Source organism: Aegilops tauschii, chromosome 7 (genome assembly GCF_002575655.3).
Source record: "Aegilops tauschii subsp. strangulata cultivar AL8/78 chromosome 7, Aet v6.0, whole genome shotgun sequence".
Lineage (NCBI taxonomy): Eukaryota > Viridiplantae > Streptophyta > Magnoliopsida > Poales > Poaceae > Aegilops > Aegilops tauschii.
In genome coordinates this window covers 528,760,168-528,774,328 of record NC_053041.3, presented here as the reverse complement: position 1 = coordinate 528,774,328, position 14,161 = coordinate 528,760,168, and the positions used below count along the sequence as shown (strand labels likewise).

Below are 14,161 nucleotides of genomic sequence, written 5' to 3'. Positions count from 1 at the left end.
ATCACGACCAATATCACCAAAGGTGATGATGCATATGTTTGATGCTCCCTCCCTCCCAACAACTATACTGATCACACAAACAAAACCAGGCTAGAATTTGTATTTGTTTTTTAGAGGCCTTTCTTTATAATCATTTTGTTGACACCTTGCTTACAAATAACATTCAGGGTATCTAACAGGCACAGATGATAGATGGCGCCTAACTGACATCCAGGTCAATTTTTTCTTAATAAGGGAAGCCACATCAATTGTTTTTTAAACTTTAATGTGCTTATTTTAGACTTTTTAACGGGGTTTTTTTAACATCAGTACAGATACAAGTGCTCATATATACGTACATACACTTACCCCTATGAACGCACGTACGCACATCCTACCCCTATGAACATCTTCGAGAGATTGAGCCAGCATATCTTGAGATTTTACCAAGTCACGCGTGCTATTGATGGAGTGGAGTTGCTGAACCACGTGGACCAAAGAACCTGCTTTTGAGTAGTGTAACTTGTTGAACCCCATTTGTTTTCTCTCCTTGTCTCAAAAAATTATTTCCTTTCCTTTTTTAAGGGCGCTACCTTTTCGTTGTCCTCGTCGCCCCTCATACGCAATGGCGCTCCTATGAAAAAAAAAATCCCCCGCCACGCTCCTCCATCTCACCTTCGTAGGCTGTCAACCAATAGAGAGTTCAAGGGAAAATTGGCGCCTAGATCCTACTACCATGAGTCGGCACCGTCGAGGAAAATGCCCCACAGGTCACAACAGTGCGGCCCGATTTCATCGTGTCTACCGTCACAACACCGTCTTCGGCGGTTTGCAGCTTCTGTCGTCGACCTCTGTTAGCAGCTTGCCTCCCTTCACTGGTCACAGCTTCAGCTCCACTGGTTGCAGCGTCGCCGCCGAGCGGTTGGATATTTTGGTGTTGTCAGTTGCAGCATTCGATGGAGATGGGCGTCGAGATTGTAGCCCACGCTGAAGGCGGTCGTAGCTTGTGCTATTTCCGGTCACAGCAAAACTCGCTGCTGGTTCCAGCATCCCACACTGCACGAAGTTTGTCGTTCTGCCCCATTGTCATTCACAGCCGCCCCATTGCAACACCGGTGGGCGCTGGTTCCAGCATTGTTGGGAGCCCATTCCAGCACGTCGAGCACCAGTTCCAGCATGTTGGACGCCCCCATTCCAGCATTCGCTGGCGCCAGTTCTAGCAAGTCAGACACGGGGGGTGCAACTTTCAGTGCAAGTGGTCACAACATTGCGCACCATCGGTTCCAACACGTCCAACACCCTCGTTCTAGCATTTGTCAGCGTTGGTTCTAGCAAGTCGGGCACGGGGTTGCACCTTCCTGTGTGGGCGGTCGTAGCACCACGCACAACCAATTCCAGCACGCTGGGCACCGAGTTGCAACTTCTTTCGTCGCCGATCGTAGCTCCCCGTGCGGGCGGTCGTAGCAACACACACCGCTGGTTGTAGCTCCCCAATGCGGGTGCTTGCAGCACCACGCACGAAGGAGAGGAGTTGTAATGAGTGTTTGACCTTGGCTTGTAGTAGCACTCCTAATCCCTTGCAACGGGGATGAGCGCCTCTCGCGACAAGAGGCCGCGTGTAGGGGAGATTGACCTTGGGTTGCCGGCGGCCATCTCTGACGAGACGTTGGGCATGGGTTGCAAGACACGGGAGGAAGAGAGAGTTGTTGTGTGCGGCACAGAGCGAGCCATCGGTGTAGTGAAAAACACGTGAAGGGATAAGGTAGAAGAAAAGCGCGCGGTGTGGTGTGCTCCAAGTGCACATTGGTTGTGTTGCGAGAGCTGCACGAGCGAGCGACGTGGCGCAGTGTTGAGCAACGGACCAACACGGATCCGACGACCCATGCGCGACCAGCGGGAGGTTGTGGATGGTGGACCAAACAAGATAATTTCCGTTTTGTTAACATGATCTTTTATCCTCCCGTAAAAAAACATGATCTTTTATCCTTCTTGTGTTAGCATAACTTATTAGAGCATCTCCAATAAATGCATAAAAGTTTCGCGCGCTAAAATAGTTTTAGCGCGTCATTATACCACTTTTAACGTGCCGTACCTAATATTGGTTTAGTAGATGCTTAAAAACGCGCGCCCAAAAAACACGCAGTGCAAATTGTGAAGCGCGCGCAATCCAGCGCCCCAAATTTACAGCTTCTGATAACGCTTTTTAGCGCATGGCCAAACCTTTTTTATGCGTGCACTATTTTACGGTTTCTGCTGGAGCTGTCCGTCGACCAAAAAACCCGAATTTTAGCGCGCGGAGCAGTTTTTGTGCGCTTGTTGGAGTTGCTCTTACTTCATTCGTTTTTAGACTTTCAGAGAACTGTTTTAGGCACTGTAAATGCCTACAACATCTTATAAAAATGAACAGAGAGAGTACTATGTTAAATGCTGCCAAAATTTCAAAATCCTATACACGAACACTAGTCAGACGGATCAATTCACGGCGCACGACGGGAAGACCCAGACCGGGGGCGGCCACTTCCAGAGCAGGTCGCGCGCCGCGCCTCGCGGTGACCTGTAGCTGCCGTCGGCGAGGTCGAGCACACCGACGTCCGGCGCCACCTCGCGGCACCTGTCGTGCGACCACGGCCCGTCATCTGTGAAGTAGACGCAGTTGCCCCTCAGCTCCGGGCAGTCGTCCACCGGAACGCACAGCGACGCGTTCTTCCCCAAGAACAGCGCGCGCCCGGCCAGGATGCCAGCGCGGCCGTTCGTGCTGTCCACCGGCGCCCACCGACCACCGATCAGCTCGAAGAACTCGGCCGCGACGGTCGTGTACCCGACGTGCTCCGGCCGGGGCTCCCACGTGTACTGCGCGTGCGCTGCGTCCCTGAGCCGGTGGACCTGGAGTAGGCGCCCTGGCGAGAGCTCCACGAGGTATCTACTGCACGCCGCCGACATGGAGCACGCGCGCCCCGAGCAGCAGCAGCACGGCGGCGCGATGGCCTTCCGGGTCGGCGTCGTGTCCGCCGTGACGTCCACGTCCCATGCCTCAACGCGCCCCGCGGAGTCCATCGCGTACACCAGTTGCCGCTCGCCGGCGCTAGCCGTGGAGGACGCACGCACGGCGTCCGCCCAGCGGCGCGAGGGCGTGTCGAGCAGCGTCCACGTCGTGTCGCCGGCTCGGGCGATGGCGATGCGGGACAGAGGCTGGCAGATGAGCATGACGGCGTAGCCGCCCGATCCCGGCGCGGCGGTATGCCCCTCCCGCGGCGCGGACACGAGTATGGCCTTCTCGTAGAGCTCGTACCGGAGCCTGTCCGGCGCAAAGGACTCCGGCGGGACGAGCACAGTCGCAGCCTCGTCGCCTTCATCGTCGGCGAAGCAGCACCGGAGGCTGTAGCTCACGACGCGGCCGTCCGCGTCGCGGCTGGCGTGGACGAAGGGGAGCGTGTCGGGCGGCGGGAGCGGAACCTGCGCCCCGGTGAGCGGGTTGAGGAGGTGCAGCTCGGAGGCGGCGTCGGCGGTGACGAGCCACCCGGCGGGCGACGATCCCACGCAGAGGCGGTCTGATATAGCCGGGGCCGGCTGCGGGACAGCGTACGCCCTGCCGTCGGAGAGGCTCAAGAACCGCGCCTCCTCCGAGGACGTGCCACCACCGCGCCGCCGGCGCGCGGTCGGGTCGAAGGGGAGCATGAGCCACGGGGACGGCACAGGCACGGCACGGGGCTGCAAGGCGCTGGCGGCCGACCACCACGCGGTGCATACGGCGGGGAAGCGGAAGCGGTCCGGCACGGGGAGGCGAGCGAGGACGGACTCGAGGAGGTCGCCCGGTAGGTCCGACCACGAGCAGCCCGGCCCCGTCCCGATGGTGCCGACGAGCTCGCTCATGACCACCATTGGCACAGCACGCAACGCACAGCACAGGCTCGCAGCTTGATCACACGAGGAGAGGAAGAGGAGGGAGCAGTTGAGTTGGGCTCTTGGGATCGTGACTCATGAGAAGCAACTTATTAACGCGCCATTCCTCGGAATCCTCGGCGTCGTCGTCGTCGCGTGCCCCATACTGCTCCCCATGTGTTTCCTCTCCCCTCGCATGCCGCGGGCGGAAGCGGCCGGGGTCAGGTCAGAAACTAGCGGTGGTGGCAGTACAGCGGCTCTGACCGGCTTGACGGCAGTCTCGGGGGAGAACGGCGACGGGAATATACGTTCGGCCGGTCGGCCGCGACGGCGGAGACACGGTGGGCGCTAGTGGTAAGGTCTCGCCGGGTTGGTCAGAAATTAGAATACTGTTGTTGCGGGAGACTCTTTTTTCTTTTCTTTTACAAACACGGTCTTTTATTGAGTTTGTTTTTCAAACACGGTTGATGTACGTGTGATAGTGATGGGAAAGATCCTTCATCCCCTTTCCCTCCCTCGTGGCTCGCGCGGGCGGCTCCGGAGGAGAAACCTAGCCGCCCCGAGCACCCCTCCTCCCCCTGATCCCTGGCCACCGTCGGCGCCGGCGGTGGTGGCGCGCCCTGACGGGATTTCTTCATGCTGGGGAGTCTCGTCAAGTGGGCGGCGCAGTGGTAGTCTCCGGTGTGGCGGCTCACGGCGGAGAGCGCGAGTATAGGTGGAGCACAGTCGTGAGGCAATGGGAGGCGGTCTTCTCGGCGCGGGAGTCGAAGGTAGCGCCACGGGGGGGGGGGGGGGGAGGGGGGGCTGGTGGCCGCGGATCTCGGCCAGGAGGTATGGTGGACGGGAGTCGTTGCGGAGGCCGAGGAGCGCGGTGCGCTTCCAATTGATGTGCTCTTGTTTTCTGTTTATAACCATTCATATAGCATAATAGGATGAGAAACAGTGAGATTTTTAGATTAAATTATACTTCAACGAGGAATTTAAACAATGCGAAGCAAATAGAAGTACATATGCCTATCCTATTTGACAACGAAGAAAAATAAAACTGGTAGCCTATATTCGGACAAACAATAAACCATCAAAGTAAAACCAATTCAAGATATTCATGGATACAAACACAGATGAAACAGAGGCTCCACATTTAGTATGGCTTAGTAATTGTTTCTCTACATACCAATGGAAAATTCAGAGAGATGTGAAAACAACATCAAACAACATTTCCTTACTCGATCGTAAGCTTATTAAGCAAAGCTCACCTTCAAGTCATCGGACGGTAATAGCCACATCAAAGGAAGCTCACCTTCAAGTCATCAGCACTGGCATATACTACCTCCGTCCCAGAATATAAGAACGTTTTTTAAGCTAACATAGTTGAAGAAACGTTCTTATATTATGGGATAGAGGGAGTAACAAAGATGGAACAAAGGAATTACATGTAAGAACAAAAGAAGCAAAACCCAAAATTAGCGGCATGTTGACAGTGAATTACAGTGGGAAGACCACCAGCAATATACAGAGCTAGCATGGTAATAATGCTTCATGGGATCAGATAATTAATGATTGGCGGCAAAAGAACCCAGTGCTACTTTACAGGAAACAAAAAAAAATGATGATTATGTTGAGCAATAATAAGATGAAGCTGTGATGTTCAGCCAACACACTGCAGCTATCTGCATAAGCTACTGGTACTTCACAACCAATATTGCCTGGGATATTTCTGAAGTCATTCTAATATATCTCAAGTGAAAACATGCCTATGAGGCATCCTTAATTCCCTCTGTTATTTTGGTTACATTTCTCCGTGCATCTACACATTGCTGATGCCATTTGGATCTTAATTAAGTTGATTATTTTGGATCTATCACAAAGTAGTGAAAAAATGATTCCGTGGTATAGTCTGCTGACCATGTTTTCTAGCATAAGAGCATCTACAACCGGACCCCTCAAACCCGTCTCAAATGCCCGGGCAGGCCGCTCGATCGCTGCCCAGTCACGATTTTTTTTACCCAGATGAGCCTCTCAGACGGCCCTCAAACGCCCGGGCTGGCCGGCACCCCCCATATGCAGACCAAATATGGGACGGATATTCCCGGGCACGCCCGCCACGTCGGACCCGACAACCCCACCCCACCCTCCAAAATTGCACCAAATCCCCCCCCCCTCCGAGTTGCCGGATCCATTTGCTCTCTCCTCTGTTCTCCCTCCTCCGCGTCGTCCGGCTCGTAGCTCTGCCGTCACGCCCGCTCTGCAACCCTTCCCAGGCTCTCCGCCGCCAGCTCCGGAAGAGCGCTCCCGTCCTCGTTGCAGGGGACGTTATCGCTGGCTCGGACGCCACCGTGGTGTTGGAAATATGCCCTAGAGGCAATAATAAATTGGTTATTATTATATTTCCTTGTTCATGATAATCGTTTATTATCCATGCTAAAATTGTATTGATAGGAAACTCAGATACATGTGTGGATACATAGACAACACCATGTCCCTAGTAAGCCTCTAGTTGACTAGCTCGTTGATCAATAGATGGTTACGGTTTCCTGACCATGGACATTGGATGTCGTTGATAACGGGATCACATCATTAGGAGAATGATGTGATGGACAAGACCCAATCCTAAGCCTAACACAAGATCGTGTAGTTCGTTTGCTAAGAGCTTTTCTAATGTCAAGTATCATTTCCTTAGACCATGAGATTGTGCAACTCCCGGATACCGTAGGAATGCTTTGGGTGTACCAAACGTCACAACGTAACTGGGTGGCTATAAAGGTGCACTACAGGTATCTCCGAAAGTGTCTGTTGGGTTGGCACGAATCGAGACTGGGATTTGTCACTCCGTGTAAACGGAGAGGTATCTTTGGGCCCACTCGGTAGGACATCATCATTATGTGCACAATGTGACCAAGGAGTGATCACGGGATGATGTGTTACGGAATGAGTAAAGAGACTTGCCGGTAACGAGATTGAACAAGGTATCGGGATACCGACGATCGAATCTCGGGCAAGTACCATACCGGTAGACAAAGGGAATTGTATACGGGATTGATTGAATCCTCGACATTGTGGTTCATCCGATGAGATCATCGTGGAACATGTGGGAGCCAACATGGGTATCCAGATCCCGCTGTTGGTTATTGGCCGGAGAACGTCTCGGTCATGTCTGCATGGTTCCCGAACCCGTAGGGTCTACACACTTAAGGTTCGGTGACGCTAGGGTTATAGAGATATTAGTATGCGGTAACCCGAAAGTTGTTCGGAGTCCCGGATGAGATCCCGGACATCATGAGGAGTTCCGGAATGGTCCGGAGGTAAAGATTTATATATGGGAAGTCTTATTTTGGTCGCCGGAAAAGTTTCGCGCATTATCGGTATTGTACCGGGAGTGCCGAAAGGGGTCCGGGGGTCCACCAGCCCCGGGGGGCCACATGGGCTGTAGGGGTGTGCGCCTTGGCCTATATGGGCCAAGGGCACCAGCCCCAAGAGGCCCATGCGCCAAGAGATAAGGGAAAGGGAGAGTCCTAAAGGGGGAAGGCACCTCCGAGGTGCCTTGGGGAGGATGGACTCCTCCCTGGCCGCACCCTTCCTTGGAGGAAGGGCCAAGGCTGCGCCCCCCTCTTCCTTGGCCCTATATATAGTGGGGGGGAGGGAGGGAAGCAATATCTAAGCCCTGGCGCCTCCCTCTCCCTCCCGTGACACATCTCCCTCCTCCCGCAGCGCTTGGCGAAGCCCTGTTGGAATCCCGCTACTTCCACCACCACGCCGTCGTGCTGCTGGATCTCCATCAACCTCTCCTCCCCCCTTGCTGGATCAAGAAGGAGGAGACGTCGCTGCTCCGTACGTGTGTTGAACGCGGAGGTGCCGTCCGTTCGGCGCTAGGATCATCGGTGATTTGGATCACGACGAGTACGACTCCATCAACCCCGTTCTCTTGAACGCTTCCGCTCGCGATCTACAAGGGTATGTAGATGCACTCCCCTTCCCCTCGTTGCTAGATTACTCCATAGATTGATCTTGGTGATGCGTAGAAAATTTTGAATTTCTCCTACGTTTCCCAACACGTGGTACGTCCGGCAAACCTCTCCGCCTTGCGCTTGATGTGTTCGACACATTGACCGACCGGAATTATTGTGATTTTTTTTAGCGAAAACGATGGATTCCGATGCTTCGTCGGACGAGGAGTATGTCCCGACGGAGCTTGACCAAATGATTCAAGATGAGTTCTTCGATTCGTCGGATTCGGACGAAGAACTGGACATGATCGTACTCATGAGCATGCAAGAGGAAATGGACCGGCAAGTCGAGCATATTCTCAACTTCAAGGGCTCAATCAAAGGGAAAAGAGTGATGAACCGGGACAGAGAATAAAGACCGGAGCAAGGCTACTGCACAATGACTACTTTGCTCCCACACCTGCTTTTCCGGATGATCCATGGTTTCGTCGCCGTTTTTGCATGCGGAAACCATTGTTTTTGCGCATTGTGGAGGGAGTGGAGGCACACGACGACTACTTCAAGCTGAGAAGGGATTGCTGCGGCCAACTCTCTTTCTCGGCCAAGCAAAAGTGCACGCCCGCTCTGAGGATGCTTGCACTTGCTAGTGCCGCAGACGCCGTTGGTGAGATGGTTAGGATGGGGGAGAGCACGTGCCTCAAGAATACTATCAAATTTGCTCGCGCCATGGTTGAGGTGTTTGGACCGAAGTATCTCAAAGAACCAAATGCGCAGGACACGAAGAAGTTGTTGGCTATTGGAGAGGCAAGGGGGTTTCTAGGAATGCTCAGATCAATTGATTGCATGCATTGGCAATGGAAAAAATGCCCCAAAGGTCTACGGGGAATGTATCAAGGTCACACCAGAGAGGCCACCATCATACTAGTGTAGGGTAACGCAGCAGAAAACAAAAATTTTCCGACCTACGCACCAGCCCAGGACCACTATGGAGACTGCATACATGGTTTGATCTTTTTCGTTACCGACTCGTAGCGCAGCGGGAACTAGAGTCGATGACGATCGGCGGTGCAGATCCCCGCAGCTAGGATTTACAACCTCCCAACCGCGAGGATGTATACCCTCATCTGCTCCTCAGACAGCCCTCCGGGAGGCGGTCGAACAGCCCCCCGGACGGTGTCGCGGATAGCCCTTCGGGAGGACCTTCGAAACTCGAACGGTCACTCGGACAGCCCTTCGGGAGGACCTTCGAAACTCGGACGGTCACATGGACAGCCTTCGGGAGGCACTCACGAACTAAGACCGAAACTACGATCTCTCTACAGAGTTGCACACATATGGTGTCATCTATCCAGCAGGGTTTCGCCGTCCAGAACTAGTTCCTGCCGGAACCCAGACAGCCTTTCGGCTCTACGAAACTATTTCGCGGGGAGGGAGAGAGAAGCCAGATCATTGCATGGCACTTGTATGTGAGAAGGGATGATCCTTTAGGCAGCCCCTCCACCCCTATTTATAGGCCAAGCCCAAGGGTGGCTTCTCCAAGAAGCCAAGGGGGGAAATACCAAAAAGGCCCTCAAGCTGGTTTCTCCAAGAAGCCAAGCAAAAAAGCACTTTCACTATTCTTGACGACATTTTTCAGCGTCCGTTCGAACTGAAAATATTTATGTGGGCTCAGAACATTTCCAGTACCCACTAAAATAATTTTCAACGCGTTCCGAAACAATTTCGGTTTAGTGATTTTCATCTGCAAAAAGCAAACAAGAATGCGTTTTCACTATTCATGAAGACAATTTTTCGCGTCCACTAAATCCGAAAATATTTCTGTGGGTCTTAGAATAATTCCAGTACCCACTAAAATGATTTTGGATTCGTTCTGAAACAATTTCAGATTAGTGAATTTCATCTGCGAAAAACAGCCAAAGCGGTACCGGCAGCTCCGAAACATTTTCGGTTTTTATTTCTGAAAATTCCAAAAAGTTTCCAGAATGATTCTGGCACCCTCCAAGAATTATCAGGCATGTGCCGAAACCATTTTGACTTAATGGCATACCCCGAAACAACTTTTTCGGTTTCACCGAAACCCATCCGGTGACCTCTCTCTGCGGTACGATTCCGCTGTCCGAAACTTTTTCGGTGATTTTCTCTCAGACTCCCTGTCTAGTATTCAGCAGATAGATGACCCTTAAGCGTGTGACCCTATAGGTTCGGTGAAGTATAGACATGACCTGGAACCCCTTCCGATCAATGATCAACATCGGAGCCGTGGACACCCATATTGACCCCTATACCCACACGAATGGATATTCGAGTGAACCTCCAGTTGAGGTGAGCTATTCCTGTTGCTTCGCGATATGTCACAAACACCCGAGGTGAGATTTATTGCATGCCCATGGACGAGCAATTTGTCCACCATGCAAGTTACCTCGTTACCGGTTTTGTTCTCTTTTCTCGTTTCCGTGTTCCGGCATCCCAGTGATCAAATCACACTGTGTCTGGCCAGACGATGATGGATACCGTAATACCGAGAGCGCCCGAGAATATCTCTCCATCGTCGGAGGAGCAAATCCCAATCTTGAGCTATCAAGTTACTTGACACACTTTTCCATGAACCCGTAAGCCGCCGTAATAGCCACCCATTTACGGATGACGTTTAACAAACCCCAAAGTTCATGAAGCAAGCATGAAGAAACTCGATACTCTCATGGTCTAAGGAATCATGCAAACGTTAACCATCTCTGTGTTATGTACCATTAACTTGTGACGAATGAATCTCTTAGCATAACATCATGCCGGGTCGATTCAACACAAATGTTCTCTTAACATTGTGCCCTCAAGGTTGCTGACATAGACATGCCCATGATCAGGAAAACATAACCATCATGCAACACTTGAGCTAGTCTTAGAGGCCAGACTAGGAATACATTTTACCGTTTATTATTCCACACGTGCATATGTGTCTTCCTCCGAGCCTCGTGGTTATTGCAGACTCGAGAACCATAGCAGTTATAGCATGGAACATAAACATAATTATGAACTCGGAGATAAATAATATCATTTATTATTGCCTCTAGGGCATATCTCCTACAGACTCCCACTTGCACTAGAGTCAATAATCTAGTTAATGCTAATGCACTTTACACCTGTGGCACACCGGTGTAAATATGCTTCACTTGTGGTATAGCCTGATATCCAACGGATCTGACGACTTCAGTTCCGTGTGTATCTTTGCATGTCCTCGCGTTTTCACGTTTTCACAAAATTCATATTTTGTGTGGTCTTGGCTTTGTATGTATGTGAATCACAGGTCGAACCTGGATTCCTCAGACTGAGTTATGGAGCAACTACCTGCAGTAGTGTCCCATTGTCAAAAGCCATCTTGGAACTATACTAAGTTCATGAATGAACTATATGATTCAACATCTTCTTTGTCGCTTCTAGAGCGTCAACATACTTAGCCCTTGTTATAGAATTCGCCACAGTAAATAGTTTGAACAAATTCCAACTAACTGTGCCACCACATTGTGTGTTACACAAAACCCTTAACTTAAATCGAAAATCACACGGTGAAAAGATGAAGACTATCGATGTAACATTTTACAACGAACTCTTCATGATCTCCGCTTGCAAGAACACATATCATCAGTACTTACTCTAGTACTCAATGACATCTTTCACTGTTGTCCCACGATCAGTACTTTGATCACTTTAGTATCCATACTCGCAACACCTTGGGAGTATCGGACATATCTGGTTGTTTTACATACCATAGAATACATGATTAATACAAACAGAAAAGTGTGTGGAATCTGCATCATGTATTTTACTCATCGGTGTTTTGGGACACCGAGTCTTGCAAAAACTCTTTCCATGTGACTTTGGCAAGAATCACTCCTTGGCGTTTTAAATGCTAAAAGGTTTTAGCATCTTGTCAATATGTATTCATTGCTTAGCCCCATTAGGTAAATATATCTCCATAGATCATCATGCCTAATATTGAGGCTATTTAGCCTAAGCACTTCATCGAAAAACTATTTTCAAATGAAGTCCTAATTTGTGTCAAGAAATTTATTTCCAATTACCAATGTGCCAAGCACATAAGGTTTTTAGAAATATTATTACGCTCCCACTTACTTTCTTGAATTACAAGCATCTTCGTTACCCATTGATGAAGTCAAAACCCCTTTGACCATTTCATCAAAACACGAAGATTCCAACTCCATTTTGCTCTCTTCTGTCCATTGCTGGAACTCTGAAGTTTGCATACCTACTAGCATCCTCTGGATCGACAAATTACTTTGGACTGTATCATATACAAGTCCTAGCTTTCATTTCCATCAGATGGAAATCCTTTTATCATCCATGTTTCATATCTCATGATTGAAATATGTATTAATTGCTAGTTCAACCCGAACCGACTTTAAGCATCGCTACGATGAAAACAACCTCATCGTAGTCAACTCTTGAACTTGTTATTTCAACAAGTCGAGCTTTATGGATAAAACATTTTATCCGTATCAGTTTTAAGTTCCATAAATATTCGTTAGACTCTAAGTCTTCCGAAAGGTTTATCAAGGTTTTAATCTTGAATCACTTATATGGAAACTAACTCGGGTTGTATTGGCATTTAGCCAATTCCGGAGTCAAGGCCCATCAACGCTTCCTTGTGTATCGTAGGTATAATGTTGTCTAACAACAATATCTCATTTGCGCACCTGAGAGGTTTGCACGAGCCTTGCCTACGTGGTTCAGCTGCAAGTTCGACCGAAGTTCATACATTTTATTGTAGAGACTTCCGTATCAGTCGCAGTAGGAAACTCTGGAATTACTTCCAAGGTCTCTTTCCTTTGATCTGATGACGTAGACACTGTTTATCTCATCGAGTTGCACTATTCTCCCACTCACCTTTTTGAAAGAACCATTCTCTTTAAAAGCACACCGTTTCGCGGCAAACTATTTGCCTCGGTATAGTGAGGGAGGAATACCCAACATTTTGGTATAACCTACAAAGTAGCACTTGTCTGATTTGGAATAGGTTTATAACCTTTTACACAAGCCCCATATTCCAAATGTTAAGAAAAGATATAACATGGTTGGGCGTACCATACAATGGCTTCATTTCAACAGACCCGATGTAGCTCTTTTCAGTGTAAAAGCCGCAGTCTCTAAAGCATCACTTTAAAAGGGATAATGGCAAATTTATTTATGTCATCTTTGACCTTACCATGTCATAAATGGTTTGATTACATCTCCACGGACTTTCCACTTGCAGTGGTGTTCCGGGAGGTGCAAGTTATGAAACCCCTTTCACAACTCATCAGACATTCGCTAAACATGTAACTCAAATATTCCTTTGTGCAATCAAATTGCAGAAACATAATTTTCTTGTTACAATAACTTCTACTTCATTTTTGAGAGCCTTTCGAATGATTTCAAAAGATCCAGACTTACGTCTCATCAAGTAAATATCCATATATCTACTTGAGTCATTTCTGAAGATAAATAAATCCACCACTAACAACACTTATCGGACTACACACATCAAATGTATGATCACTAATAAGTTTGTTGTTCGTTCCTTATGGCCTGTGAACGGTATTTTAGTCACTTCACTTTTCGGAGGAAAGTTGCAAGTGTCAGATGATTCAAAATCAAAAAGACTTCAAAATCCATCATAATGGAATTTTCCATGCGGGTTCTCCAATGTGACCAAATGTAGTGCCACACTTGTGTGGTATTCTTTTAGTCTTGCGACATTTAGCGTCAGTGTTATGGATGTATCATATTACCCTCAATATTCATAACATACGTCCCATCAATGATGGAAGTATGGCCCTTATGTTATTCATAATACTTAACAACAATTGTTGTTTTTATGAACAACTCTTTTGCAACAAACATTGTGCAATGGGCTAGAGTGTATGAAACTCTAAAATGAATTATGAAAGTAAACCCAGAGGTATTGTATTATTATCAATATTCATAACATACATCTCATTCATAATGAAAGTATGGCCCTTGTGTTATTCATAACATCGAACATAAAAGGTTCTCTTATGAACAACCTTCTTGCAAGATACCTTATGCAATGGGCTAGAGTTTGTAAAACTCTAAATGAATTATGAAAATAAATACAGACGGCAATACACTGATGGAAGGTATAGTAACATTTACTATGTTCCCTGTGTATACCTTAACCTCATTTCTAGCTAGTCTTTCAGGCCATAGTAGTTCTTACATCGAGTTGCAACAGAATGCAATCGAGCGGGCATTTTTGTGATGAACTCACAATACCCAAGAATTAGTGATTAACATGTTTAACCATAATTCGCAAGAACTATATCTTTGACCAACCTTCTATACAT

At 48.8% G+C, this 14,161-nt stretch overlaps 1 protein-coding gene across 1 annotated transcript; it reads right to left on the bottom strand.

Moving 5' to 3' along the window:
- Positions 1–2,317: 2,317 nt before the first annotated feature.
- On the bottom strand, positions 2,318–3,974 carry LOC109741748 (uncharacterized). The gene has a single exon (XM_020300821.3). It carries the CDS (start codon positions 3,856–3,858, stop codon positions 2,452–2,454), a length of 1,407 nt encoding a protein of 468 aa, XP_020156410.1. The 5' UTR covers positions 3,859–3,974; the 3' UTR covers positions 2,318–2,451.
- Positions 3,975–14,161: the final 10,187 nt, after the last annotated feature.